Below are 14,477 nucleotides of genomic sequence, written 5' to 3'. Positions count from 1 at the left end.
ATGCAAAAGAATGAAAGGAGACCATTATCTTTCATCATACACAAAAATTACTCAGAATGGATTAAAGACTTGAAGGTAGGACATGAAACCATAAAACGCTTAGAAGAAAACATAGGCAGTACACCCTTTGAGATTGGTCTTAGCAGCATCTTTTGAATACCAGGTCTACTCAGGCAAGGGAAACAAAAGGAAAAATAAACAAATGGGACTACATAGGCTAAAGAGCTTCTGCAAGGCAAAGGAAACCATGAACAAAACAAAGACAGGGGCCGGCCTGGTGGCACAAGCAGGTAAGTGCATGTGCTCTGCTGCGGCAGCCCAAGGATCGCTGGTTCGGATCCTGGGAGTGTACCGACGCACTGCTTGTCAAGCCATGCTGTGGGGCGTCCCCATATAAAGTAGAGGAAGATGGGCATGGATGTTAGCCCAGGGCCAGTCTTCCTCAGCAAAAGAGGAGGATTGGCAGATGTTAGCTCAGGGCCGATCTTCCTCACACACACACAGAAAAAAAACCCAAAAAGACAACCCAGCAACTGGGAGAAAATATTTGCAAATCACATATCCGAAAGGGGTTAATCTCCAAAATATACAAAGAACTCACACAATTCAACAAGAAAAACAAACAACCCGATCAAAAATGGGCAGAGGATATAAACAGACATTTTTCCAAAGAAGATATACAGATGGCCAATAGGCACATGAAAGGATGTTCAACATAACTAGTTATCAAGGAAATGTAAATCAAAACTATAATGAGATATCACCTTACACCCATTAGAATGGCTATAATCACCAAGACAAAAAAATAATAAATGTTGGAGAGGATGTGGAGAAAAGGGAACTCTCGTACACTGCTGGTGGGAATGCAAACTGGTGCAGCCTCTATGGAAAACAGTACAGAGATTTCTCAAAAAATTAAAAATAGAAATACCATATGATCCAGCAATCCAACCACTGGGTATTTATCCAAAGAACATGAAATCAACAATCCAAAGAGGCTTATGCACCCTTATGTCCACTGCAGCATTATTCACAATAGCCAAGACATGGAAGCAAGCCAAGTGTGCATCGACTGATGATTGGATAAAGAAGATGTGGTGTATATATACACACACGCAATGGAATACTGCTCAGTCATAAAAAAAGACAAAATCGTCCCATTTGCAACATGGATGGACCTTAAGGGTATTATGTTAAGCTTAAATAAGCCAGACAGAGAATGATAAGCACCGCATGATTTCACTCATATGTGGAAGATAAACAAACACATGGATGAAGAGACTAGATTAGTGGTTACCAGAGGGGAAGCGGGTTGGGAGGTGGGCATGAGGGGTAAAGGGGCGCATATATATGGTGACTGATGAATAATAATGTGCAACTGAAATTTCACAATGTTATAAACTATTATGACCTCAATAAAATAACTAAAAAAAAATCTCAACTGCAGTTTTTACAGAAATAGAAAAAAAACCATAAAATTCATGTGGAACCTCAAAGAACTTTGAATAGTCAAAACAATCTTGAGAAAGAACAAAACTGGAGGCCTCACACTTCCTGATTTCAAAACATATTACAAAGCTACAGTAGTCAAAACAGCGTGGTACTGGCATGAAGGCAGACATATAGACCAATGGAACAGAATCAAGAGCCCAGAAATAAACCCATGCATATACGGTCAACTTGTCTACAACAAGGGAGCCAAGAATGTATAATGGGAAAAAGACAACCACTCCAGCAAATGGTGTTGGGGAAACTGGATATCCACATGCAAAAGACTGAAATTGGACACTTATCTTACACCATACACAAAAATCAACTCAAAATGGATTAAAGACTTAAACGAAGATCTGAAATTGTAAAACTCCTAGAAGAAAACATAGAGGAAAAGCTTCATGAAATTGGTCTTAGTAATGATTTCTTGGATATTATACCAAAATCATGAGCAACAAAAGTAAAAGTAGATAAGTGAGACTATATCAAACTAAAAAGCTTCTGCACAGCAAGAGAAACAATCACAGAGTGAGAAGGAAACCTATGGAACACGAGAAAATATTTGCAAACCATTTATCTGATTAAGAGTTAATACTCAAAATATATAAGGAACTCAAACAACTTAATAGCAAAAGACTACAATCCAATTAAAAGCGGGCAGAGGACCTGAATAGACATTTTGCCAAAGAAGATATATAGATGGCCAACTGCAACATGAAAAGATGCTCAACATCACTGATCATCAGTGAAATGCAAGTCAAAACCATAATGAGATATCACCTCACACCTATGAGGGTGGCATTACTAAAAATAAAAAAACAAGTGCTCTCGAGGATACGGGAAACTAGAACCCTTGTGCACTGCTGGTGGGAATGTAAAACGGTGCAACCACTAGGGAGAACAGTATGGAGGTTGCTTAAAACATTAAAAATAGAGCTACCATATGACCCAGCAATCCCACTTCTGGATATTTATCCAAAAGCATTGAAATCAGGATCTCAGAGAAATATCTGCACTCAAATGTCCATTGGTCACTATAGCCAAAAGGTGGAAACAACCTAATGTCCACAGACAGATGAAGGCATAAAAGAAAATTATGTGGTCTACACATACAATGGAATATTATTCAACCTTAAAAGAGAAGGAAATCCTGTTATATGCTACAACATAGTAAACCTAGAGGACATTATGCTAAGTGAAATAAGCCAGTCACAGGACAAATACTCTATGATTCCACTTCTATGAGGTATCTAAGGTGGTCACATTCCTTGAAGAAGAAAGCAGAATGGTAGTTGCCAGGGGCTGGGGAGAGGGAGAATGCGGAGTTGCTGTGCAATGGGTATAAAGTTTCAGTCATGAAAGTTAAAAATGTTCTACAGATCTGCTGCACAGCAATACTGTACAGCAAGTACATTGTGCTATGGTTAACAATACTGTAATGCACACTTAAAAGCTTATGAAGGGGGTAGATCTCATGTTTTACGTTTTTACCACAATAAAAAAGGATGCATGCTCTTAACTGTTTACTAAGAGCAGGATCAGTTTTCTCTGCACCCTCCACCACCCTCAGCTCAGAAGCTCTACGCAGGCCTGGCTTGGCCTCAGGATATCCTTCTCTCAGGTGTCTGAAATTCTTCTTAGCATTATTTTTGAACAAAACATTGATTTTATACTTCGTATTAACCACACAATAAGTCAGAGTGAGATACAAGAGACCCGTAGTGTGCGATTTCCAAGCACACAGGCCCGGTGCACCCTCTTATATACACGGCAGGTTGCAAAACCGGCTGCAGCGCTGCACCCTTCTGTGGTCCTGGCCTCGGTGTGACCGCAGCACCTGCCGTTAGGAGCTGAGTCCACTTCCCCATTCCTTGAAGCTGGGCCAGCCCCGGGACTGGCACTGGCCAATACAATGCAGTGGACATGATGTGCTCACGCTCCTAAGACCCTCTCACTCCTGGGACCCTGCCACCACTACGTGAACAAGCCTGGCGAGCCTGCTTGGGGCCATCCTAGACCAGCCAGCCCCCAGCTGGCCTGGCAGCTGACATCAGCTGAGTCTGGCCCAGGTCAGCTGAGCCCAGTCCAAACTGTGGACCCCACAGAACCACAAGCTAAAGAAATGGTGTTGTTTTAAGCCACTATGTCTTGGGTGGTTTGTTACACAGCAAAAACTAACTGGTGTGATACACATCCCCGAGTCTCATGAACTCACAGTTACTCTTCAGCATCAACCCCTGCTAAGATCCGCCCAGAACCTCCCCCAGGTGGACTGCATGCAACTCCTCTAATTACCATTTATCTGAAGCTTTCCATCACAATATCATTAAAATAAGGGAGAGGCCTGTAGTCAGGATCACGTGGTGTTACTCTGTCCAGCCTTAGGTGGACTTTTCAATTTGGTCAGACTGCACGTGTGTTCTTGTCTCCCCCCAGAGCATAAACGTTAGCCTCCTCCTCGCTCTCTCCCGCAGGTCTTGGAAAGTCTCCTGTTGCATCCACGTGGGACTGGATTTCACACATCCTCTTCCATCCTGGATCCCTCCCTCACCAGTGTGCTGCTCTGATTGGCACTGCCCACTCTACAGCTCTACTGATGGCACCAACATGCGGGTCTCAGCTGAGCATTTCCCTGAAACTCTTCTGCACACCATATTAATAACACACCCTTCCTTCTTAATTGTGTACATGAATTTTTGTCTACTTGAGCTCCACAGAGTTTCCTCTGTACCTTCTTGAAGCACAAAAAGCTCTCCCCTGGGGCCGGCCCGGTGACCCAAGCGAATAAGTGGACGCGCTCCGCTCTGCGCGCCCGGGTTTGCCAGTTCGGATCCCAGGCGTGCACCGACGCACCACTTGTTAAGCCATGCTGTGGCGGCGTCCCATATAAAGTAGAGGAAGATGGGCATGGATGTTAGCCCAGGGCCAGTCTTCCTCAACAAAAAAGAGGAGGATTGGCATCGGATGTTAGCTCAGGGCTGGTCTTCCTCACAAAAAAAAAAACAAACCACCTCTCCCCACGTGTAGTAGACATCTTTGATTCTGCCTTCACAACACCTACTTCCTCTGCTTCTGGGAATAGCATTGACATTTTCCAAGGGAACAACCTTCTCCCCTCTTTCCAGAGATGTGGGTTGAATGTAGTCAACTCAATCTTTGGCTCCAGAGGTGGGCACATGACCTAGCCTTGGCCAATCAGAGATGTCTCCTCCTGGGGGAGGGAGCGTTTCGTTCTTGTTGGGCCACATGCCTCCACCAGAGTCAGTCAAGTTCAAGTCTAGAACTTACATGGAAACTGCCAGGAAAGTATCCCCCTTTTCACTGGGAATGTTAAAAAGACAAGAAATTAGACCAGAGCTACTGTGTAGCCATCTTGTCACTGTGAGGAGAAATTCTGCCCCAAAATGAGGCAACAGATGGTGACAATGTTAATGACATAATTTGAGCCTTTGGAGTAGTCAGCTATGCCTAAAGAAAGCTACTGTGGACTTTTTGACTTTTGTTTTTTGGTTAAACTAGTTTCGATTAAGTTACTGCTGCTTGCAAGCAAAGGTCTTCTTAATACATCTCACATTCTTCCCTTTATACACATTTGACACATGGCTAAATGGCAAGCAGGACAATTCATACAAAGGTGAAGAAAAGGTAACCGAATCTACGGCGATAGACTGTCCATGGGGCGTGGCGACCACACTGACTCGAAAGGAACAGGAGGGAACCTCCTGGGTGAGGCTGGTGTCTGTATCTTGATTAAGATATAACTCCTGTTAGATATGATACATATGACACAATATCTACATCGTATATATGATGTAACTTCTGTGCTAGGTCTGCATCTGCCTTGTTTTCTGGCATCCACGCTCTCAGAGCCGTGAGCCACCACCTAGAAGTCCGAGTGCCAGGGCATTCACTGTGACACCAGGCACCAGGCACAGCAGTGAGAAGCCACCTTGGACAAGGACATCCCTGCCCAGCTGTCCCAACTCACGCCAGTCCACTGGCTGCAGCCATTCAAGGCGGCCCCCCAAGGCCTGCACATGCAGGCCCTTTCTGGATCTCTGACCAGCACACGACCCACGAGCATAACAAATGGTTGTGGTTTCCTGCCACTCAGTTTTGGGTGACTTGTGACACAACCACAGACACCTGGGATAGGACCCTTCCACTCCTGGGCCTACCTCACAACGTCCACCGACGGCCCCCGACTAGAAGAAATCAGTGGAGTCATCCACCTCCAGGACGTTGGGAAGAATCCGTTTCCAGGCACTCTGAAAAACAGGCACTGTGAGAACACAGCTCCCAGGGAGCCAAGAGCAGGCGTCCGAGGTGAGAGCACCTCCTGATGTGCACATGGACCACTGGGGTCCAGGATGGGCTCTCTGTCCACTTCAGACAGCCTGACAGTCCTGGAGTGACCGTCTCCCTGGGGATGTAAGAGCCCAGGCCACTCAGCTGCTGTTCTCATGCCCAAGTCACCTTCACCACAGCTTCCCTGGGGTCCCCACGCGAGTCCAGGGGTGGCAGGAGGACGGACGTGCCAGAGCTCAGGGTGTGGCTGGGGATCCAGAAGACAGGGCCAAGGTGCTCCCCAGCCCCCCTCAGACCTGGCCCCTCCTTGGTGCTGTCATCTGGGTTTGGGTGTCCCCAGCGTGACTCTACTGTGTGATGTTGCAGTGTGAAAGGGAGAGCAAAGTAGGGGTAGTTCTGTGGGTGAAGGGGTGCACTGATGTAGCTCAGGAGGCCTGGGTCTTGTCCTCACTAGAAACTAGCTGGTTCTGTGCTCCTCTGTCTCAGGACCTGTGGAGAGCAGCGGAGCCCACCAGCCAGCCTCACGGACGAGCGTGCAAAGGGCAGTGACACCTGAGAGGGCAGCACTCCAGTCTCCCAAGAAGACTGTTGGCGAGGTCAGGAAGGGACAACTGTTCTCTGGGCAGGCTCCCGCGCAGGCCTGTCAGGACAGCGTCCGGGAGGGAGCCTCATGCTCTGTCTGAGCTCCAGGCCACGGCCGGTCACTGGCCTGGATGAAGAGTGGGCAGGCCCAATCAAGACTGGCCCTCCGTGACCTCTAGCCCAACCTCTCCCTGGCTCCCTCTTTCTTTCTTGGAAAGGTGTCACAGATTTGTCCTTCTCATCCTCTGTGACCGTCAACAGCCGTGTCAAGCCACTCCCTGTATCCACTCCGTTGCTGCGGGCTCTCTGGGCCTCCTCCTGGGTCCTCAAGCCCCGGCGACGCCCTTCCCTGCACCCCCAGCTCATGTTTAAATCTTGGGCATCCTTCAGGGCCAACTGCTGCATCACCTGTTCCCCGAAACCATCACGGACTGCTCCGATGGCAGAGGCTGCCCTCCTGAGACTCCCACAGCCTGGGATCACCAGTCACCTGCTGGTGTGTGGACACGTGGCTGCACGGTGCCCATGAGATGCACCAGCCCATACGGCATGTGTGTGGAACCTCTGAGAGGCAGTGCACCCCGAAGCCACACAGCCTCATTCAGATCCTGGCTCAGCTCCTGACAAGCCATGGAGACGCAGGCAGCCTCTTGGTGCCTCTGTTTCCTGATCCATGCATGGGGCTAGTAACAGCTGTGGGAGGAATCCTTGCGTGAGGCAGGCAGAGCGCTTGGAGTACAGAAGGAGCTCAGTAAGGGCATCGTTTGTGCCATCTGCAGTGCCCTGCATGGCCTCGGCTCAGGAGGGTGTGAGGTTGGGCTGGTCGCCCACAGCATGCCCCAGCCCACAGTGGGCACTTGGTAAGTTCTGCTGAATGGAGAACACAGGCTGACCCCTGCTATGGCCACCAGGCTGGGCCCTCTCCACCAACACAGGGTAGCTACAACCACCCACACTGGCCTCTCTCCACCCCATTCGCCTCCAGACCACGTCCTGAAAGAGCCCAGCCCAGCTCTGACCAGCAGGCGTAATGATAATGATGCTCACAAAGGACAAAGAGAGGCGAAGACACCAGCCCCACCACCTGGGATCCAATCCCAGTACAGCCCTCATTAGCCGTGACTCCCGCCTCGCTTCCTCAGCTGGGAAGTGAAGGGAATGACAGCGCCGACTTCAGAGTTGTTATAATAACTAAATATGGGACAGTTCCTGAAGTGTTTGGAACTCAGTGTAGAGTAGCTCAGAGACTCTAGGAGGGTCTCCTTTCCTTACAACGCCCGTGAGGTTCACTGGACAGCATTTACTGAGATCCTAATAGGTGCTACAAACCGACCCTTTCCAGACATCGTTTTCTCCTCTCCCACCACACACGAGGGTGGTGATTCTTCCCATCGCACAGATGAAGGACACAACTGCAGCATCTTTTGACTCAGGCTTGGCTTTACAAACACACAACCGCACACCGTCCCGAGTGCCACTCGACTGTAAGCTCCAGGTCAGTTTGTCCAGCTGGCCTCTGACCCCAGGGCAAGCACAGGGCCAGGGCCGCAGCAAGTGCTCCAAGAATATCTTTTTGAATAAATAGCCTTTTTATTACAAACATTCAAAATGTTCAGCTTTCAACTAAGGGAAGTTCTTGGTGCCCCCTGGAGCAGTGTGACCTCCTCGTGTCCCTCCCTTGCTGAGTCCTGCCTTCTGCACTTGTCATCGACGCCCAGTCACCCACGTGGCTGCCTCCTGGCCCACCTCCCTCCGTCACGGCCTCTGCCCTACGCTCCAGCTGCACCGCCGTCCCGAGGCTCTGAACACAGGGAGGGCCCTCCCCGCTCAGGAGCCTCGGCTTTGGCTATTCCTTCTGGGTCTGGAAGGTTCTCCTCCAGACTCTCTCTCTCCACTTGTCTCACCTTAACCCCCACACACTCGTCCAGGAAGGCCTTCCCTGACCATTCCTTCTCTAAAGTTGTCCCCCAGCCTCCAGGGACCTCGTTCCCATCATCACCCCTTCATAGCACTTCTCACTGCCTGAAATTATTTTATTCTTTTTCTTGGTTGTTGAGTGGCTCTCCTCCCCCCATGAGAAGGGACACTTCATGACATCAGGGACATTGCTTATTATCATATTCCTAGTGTCTGGCTTAGGGCCTGGCATTTGGTAGGAACTCAGTATGTATTTCTTAGATGAGTAGCTGAATACACGACTGAATGAGTGAAGGGCTGAAAATCCATCAATGCCATCTGTTCATTAACATCATGGCTTCTGGGGAGAGGGAGATGGATGGAGGGAGCAGGAAGGGCAGGAAAAGCTCTGGGAAGGGACCACTGACTGGACTTCAGAGTGGAAGACACTGAGACTCAGAGAGGAAAGTGCTCTCCAGCATCACACGGGCAGCTGGATTGGAGCCTGAGACTGCCTGACCAGCACAGGATGCTCCCTCTGGGGAGCTCTTTCTGGAAGGTTCCAGTGCACATGTTCTCATCACAGGGCCATAGGCTTGGCACCTGTCTCTCAGCTATTCCAGGGGCTTCATTTGTCAACTGTTGACATTGAGTGCTTAGAAGAGTCAGACCCAGCTGGCCAAATCCCAGGGCCTCAGTGGCAGAGGAAGGAGGGGCAGGGGACATCAGGAAGCCCCAAGACCACATAGAACCAACTATGCCTGAAGCCAGCACATACACCCACAGAGGGTACGCACAGCCCAACCCCAGGGAGTGTGGATTCATAAACACACGTGCAGTGCACGATCTGCCCAACCAGACGGCAGCCCTCAAGGTAGCTCTTACCACGCACAGCCTCCCGCGGTGACTAGCTCTGCCTCTGTCAGCTCGAGGGCACTGCTGTCTGTTCCCTTGAAGAAGTGCGAGGCCAGGATCATCTTGCCATCCTCCAGCTGGATGTTCTTCACCAGCAGCTGCGTGAGGAAGGATTTCACAGGCCCTGTGGTCGCCCTCGTGGCAGGGAAGAAGGCACTCCACACGGGCTTCACCCGACCCTCACCAGGAGGCTCAGATCAATGATGAGGAGAAGAGTTCAGGCTGCTATTCCAGGGACAAAGAGGAAACTACAGCTCATGCCTGTCCCCGCCCCTCACTTCTCCCCTGTCACTCACCCTCCACCACACTCACTTTCTTTTTAAATACAAATGAGTTTATTGTTTCTATAAAAATGATGCCTACTCATTAGGCAAAAGGAGTCCATGCACTACTTTGAAAGTCAGTTGAGAAAACTCATCACCCCATAGCCCAGCTCCTAGAAACGCCCTGGAAACATCTGGCGAAGGTCATCAGATGCCCCCCTGGGGCACAGAGGTGGGAAGAGGAGTGGAGGAAGGACACGCCAGAGAGGACATCGCTGTCTGATAAGAGTGGTCTACAGGAATGGTACGCCTGACAGAACTGGAGCCAGGTTCCCTGCGTGACCCCCAGCCTGCTGTCTTTTGAAGATGTTCTGGGGCTTTCTGTGAGCTAAAGCCCAGCCAGATCCAGCTGGAGGTTCCTGAGAGAGGCTTCAACCAAGAGTCTCCACCAAGGCTGCCTCCTTTGCTTTGCTGTCCCTGTGAATATCAGGGAGCACACAGTCAGGAGCCCCCTAGAGCCCCTCCCAGCTGGTGCCCCCATCCTCCAGCTGCTGCAAGGGTGGGCTGTTAGTGGCCTCCACCTGCACCCTCCTCAATCGCTGTTGGCGTACAAGCATGGTCCTGCACAGAGAGGCCCAGGGGCTGTGCCTCCTTGCCCTCCACCCCAGCCCAGGGCAGCGGAAAGTGAGGACTGAGTGACGTGAGGGTGCGGGTCAAAAATCGGTAGATGCAATTCCTGTTGCAGAGACCGGGGCCCTGGGGTCAGACCAGGGCTGGACTGCTCTGGAACCCATGTCTGTGCTCAGCATCATCCTTAGTCTTAGCCCGTTTTCCGCATTGTACCACGATTTTCCAAGAGCACTCCTGGGTAAATCACGCCTGAGAACTCCCGCCTCAGACAGCTGCCTCTAGGGACCCTGATCCAAGACAGATATCGGTCAGGAATCCTAAAACACCCACCCACTGTGACTCACAGACACTGATGGCAGTGCACGGCAGGATGGGCCCCCTGAGCGAGCAAACGCCAGTCCCAGGTAAAAGCTGCTCCCCACTCCACCTGCCTGCACACAGCGGCGTGGCCGAGGTCAGCATCCATGGGTTTGCTGAAATTCCCATAAGTGCTCGGAGACCCTGCCTGTCCTCCTTCTTCCCTGCTCCCTACTCGACCACTGCGTGGAGTGAGCATTAATGGCAGAGTACCGCGCCAACTCGTGGGCCTTGGAGCCCGAAGGTGAGGCTTTGCATCTCAGCTCTGCCGCGGACTAGCTCGAGTGACCCGGGGCAGCTTATTTAAATTCGTGCTTCAGTTTTCTCTTCTGTAAAATGGCTGTAATATTAATACATATCTCACAGGGCTGTTGGGAAAATTAAATCTAATACATACGACTTGTTTTAAAACAGTGTGTACAGAAAGTGCTCCATAATATTAGCTGTTACTCTGAGTTGCTGAGTCTGCTAATAGGAATCAGAGCATGTTACGGGCCTGGCATGGCACCCCCGGTCAAAAGGACACTGAGGCACAGAGGTTCCTCGTGACCATACCCGGTTGCACTTGGACACTCTGTAGAACTAAAAGGAGGCCCCCAGTTCAGGGCTCCCTGGAGAGGGCTTCTCCTTGATTCCGACACCCTCCCAGGGCACCCAGCGCTGGCCCAGGCGCCTGGTCAGGAAGAGCTAAGGGGCTGGCCTCCCCAGAACACGGAAGCTGGCCGACCCAGCAGGGGGCAGTTTTCCGGATGCTTGGAGCCCGCGGTCTCATGTTCTCCTGTTTTCTCCAGAGCAGCCTGGGGTCTAACTGCGGGGCCCGAGCCCCTGGACAGGAGTGTGTGTGGCCTGAGCCTACAGTGTGGACGCGTGGCCGCAGCAGCGCCGTTACCATTCTGTCGTCATTCCCGAAGAGCACGAGTCCGGCTTTGGTGACCAGCCCCGGCCGATGGGCTCCCGGGATGGGCAGCGCTTCTCCCTCGGGTACCAGGCCCGTGGTGTTCAGCGTTGAGTTGAAAAACGTCAGTTTCTGTCGAGGACAGGAAAACCAAAAGAAGATGGTGGCTGGGAAGAAGCCCCATGCCGGCAGCCAGGCAGGGCTGAGCAGAGCTCGGGGGACAAGGGGCCGGGACAGCGGCAGCAGCAGAGCACAGCTCCGACAACTCTGCCTCCAGGGACACAGACAAGACCCGGAGGAGCCTCGGCGGCTCAGGGAGCCCTCAAACTCCGTGTACCCCAGGCCCTTTGTACGGCTGTGGCCTCAGACCTCAGGTGGACAGACATCAGGAGAAAATCTGCTTAAGGCATCATGGAGTGAGGACACTTGCCCTGGGGATATCACCAAGCACCAGTCACTTTGCAAAGGGTCTTGTGGCAAGGGCAGCAGAGAGATTCCCAAGACACAGACTGGGCAATTGGTCAGCCGTCAGGCGGTTGGACAATGCAGGGCTTCGTAGCGGACAGGACTGCCCTCCATGGAGCACAGATGAAGGTCCCTGCTCACAGTCCTGCCAGCCCCTGATGTCTCACAAGAGCCTGTGAGCCCCGGGGCTCCCCGTCTTCAGCATCTGGCCTGCCCACTGCTCAGTCCCTATTCTGAGCATGCTGCCCTTCCCCCTTGGGGGGCCAAGTCAGAGCTGGACTTGGGGTCTCTGTGAGCCTAGGGGTGAGAGTCAAAATATTTTACAACCAATACAGCTCAACCCCAGGGTTGCTGCAGGCCTGAAGGCCTCGAGCTGTGCTGGACCTTTACCCTTCAGCCGCCAGGGTATCTGACGGATGGTAGATAGGTCTCATGGCCCTGGGGGAGGGGCCAAAGTGGCTGGGGGCACTTGAGTGGGGCTGGGGGTCAGGGCAGCGGTGACTTGCCAACCAGCTCAAACATATTTTGATAGTTTTGCAGCCAGTGGGGCACACCAGTGCACCCAGCCCAATCCCTGCCATGCACGAACACACCTGCCCACAGGCCTCTGTCCAGGCACCTGGCACCTTGTCATTCCCGCGGATCCAGTTATGAATGGCCTCTGCTGGCTGCTCCCAGTTGATCTGTGGACAGAACGTGTGTGCTCAGCTGGTCTCAGCCCACTTCCTGAACATCTGGACAACACCTCTGCCCTCCCCTGCCTTCCCCTCCTGCCTTGCTAACCCCTGGACAGTGGGTGGAGCCCAGGGGAGGGCACTGGGAAGTCCACTTCCAATCAGACACAAGTCTGAGTCCTGAACTGGGCTGCGCCTCTCCCTGGTGCCCCAGTTCTGGGGGTTCTGACCCCCAGTCTTTCACCGGTGAGGAGTAAAACCTTCAGGATGGTTTGGGGAAGATAATGTTCTGTTGTTGTTAAGATGGCCAAGGCCCTACACAGAGCTCCCAGCACAAAGCACAGGCCCAATCCCCTAGGGCCCCCAACAGGTTCTCTTTCCTCACTACCTCACGGGGGCTCTCACATAGACCCCCACAGAGCACCCCAGGGATAGCTCCTGAGCAGAGATACAGCCCATAGGCCCCCAAGGCCTCCCCTCCCCTGTGACAGTCTCCATGGAACTGAGATTCTCTCTTGTGCCTCATCTTTAGAGACTTCTGGCACTATAGCTGATTTTCACTGCATTCCTCATCCCCAGCTCTTCTCCCTGGGGGCCTCTGCCCTGCCCATTCCTCCTAAAGAGGGGAACAGGGAGGAGCCGGGATGAACCCGGCTCCCTGCCCAGCTCTAGGGTGCCACATGCCTTCCTCCCTCCACTTGGGCTCTGCTCTCTATGCGTCCCTGCCATCTTCTGGGCCTGCCCTCTCCTCTGGTCAGTAAACAATCACAGCCTGACCACCCAGTCTCAACTCCCAGCTTTCCCAGGACGCCCTCTGCACGCCCAGCTCCTGCACAGGCAGGCTTCCAGGGTGGTGCAGGGCCCTGGCACTCACCTTGGCTGCTTTCCTTCTTCTGAATGCCCTCATAGGTGGCTCCTTCCTCCGGCTGAGGGAGTCTGGGGAGCTCTGCCCTCAGCGATCAGCCTCCCACAGCCTGCACCCTGGGGGAGACCTGGTCGAGTTGGCATCCCCAGACATTTGGACCCTCCCCTTACTCCTGGCCCCTGGGGTTCACAGTGAGTCTGGACCCCTCCCCACCCCTTGACCCCAGGACTCTGCCCAGCACCACCCCTGGCACACAACAGGCCCCCGAGAGATCTGCCTGAATCTAACTCCAACTCCTGTACAATGGGCGCAAAACTCACCTTCTCTCCCATGCTAGGTTTTAGAGAATATTATATAGAAGATCTGTGTAGATCTTCTGGAGATCTTAGAAGATTATATAAACTACAGAGCCCTGTACAGGTATAACACACACACAAATTTCCATGTTTTATCCTAACACCTTCCCCCCTGTCTTTTAAGGAGAATGGATGCTGAGCCCTGGGATGGGTTTGGAGGTCTGGGAGGATTAAGCAGGAAGCAGTTTCTCTGTTAAAAGAAGAGGAAGGTTGTGGCGGAAGGAACCAGGGCAGAAGGAGAGCCTCGGAGCCCCAGCCCACTGTAACGGAGGGCCTGTGGGGAGCGCTACCAGAAACACTGGGTTTGAGAAGTGATGCAGTGTCAGAAATGTGGAGCAGGACCCGCATGATGGAGTGCTCTGTGGTGGTGACGGACACATTCTACATCTGCTCTGTCCAACACACTGCCATCAGCTGCGGGTAGTTAAGGCTGGGGACTTGGAATGCAGCGAGTGAGACTGAGGAATTCAATTTTTAATTAGAATTTATTTTAATTAATTGAATAGCCTCCAGTGACTAGTGCAGCTGCCATATTGGACAAGCGCATAGCCCCTAAAGGGTGTTTTCAGTAGTTTCAGTGGGATGTGCAAGATAACCAACTTTTCTGTTATCTCTCATTTCAGATCTCCAGCATGTTCTATTCTTGCTCACCCCTTTTGTGAGAAAATGGATTCCGTGGGAGAATAATACAAAGAGGCAAATCTAGTTGAACACAGCCTGAAAATGAAAGGCAGCTGGTAGGAGATAGGAGCCGAGGGCAAGGGGCAGCTGACACCCGCA

General features: G+C 51.7%; 1 protein-coding gene across 1 annotated transcript in view; it reads right to left on the bottom strand.

Annotated features, from left to right (window-relative positions):
- Positions 1 to 13,673, bottom strand: part of ALDH1L1 (aldehyde dehydrogenase 1 family member L1) — a 56,892-nt gene extending 43,219 nt beyond the window's left edge. The window contains 6 exon segments of the mRNA XM_087431697.1: positions 5,670 to 5,687; positions 5,689 to 5,757; positions 9,163 to 9,290; positions 11,332 to 11,469; positions 12,396 to 12,485; positions 13,662 to 13,673. Coding sequence (XP_087287823.1) covers positions 5,670 to 5,687; positions 5,689 to 5,757; positions 9,163 to 9,290; positions 11,332 to 11,469; positions 12,396 to 12,485; positions 13,662 to 13,673 — 455 coding nt within the window.
- Positions 13,674 to 14,477: the final 804 nt, after the last annotated feature.

This window comes from Ceratotherium simum, chromosome 5 (assembly GCF_057802395.1).
Source record: "Ceratotherium simum simum isolate JZ-2026a chromosome 5, ASM5780239v1, whole genome shotgun sequence".
In the NCBI taxonomy this organism is placed as follows: Eukaryota; Metazoa; Chordata; class Mammalia; order Perissodactyla; family Rhinocerotidae; genus Ceratotherium; species Ceratotherium simum.
The sequence above is the reverse complement of the archived record's forward strand: the minus strand, read 5'-3'. Positions and strand labels throughout refer to the sequence as shown.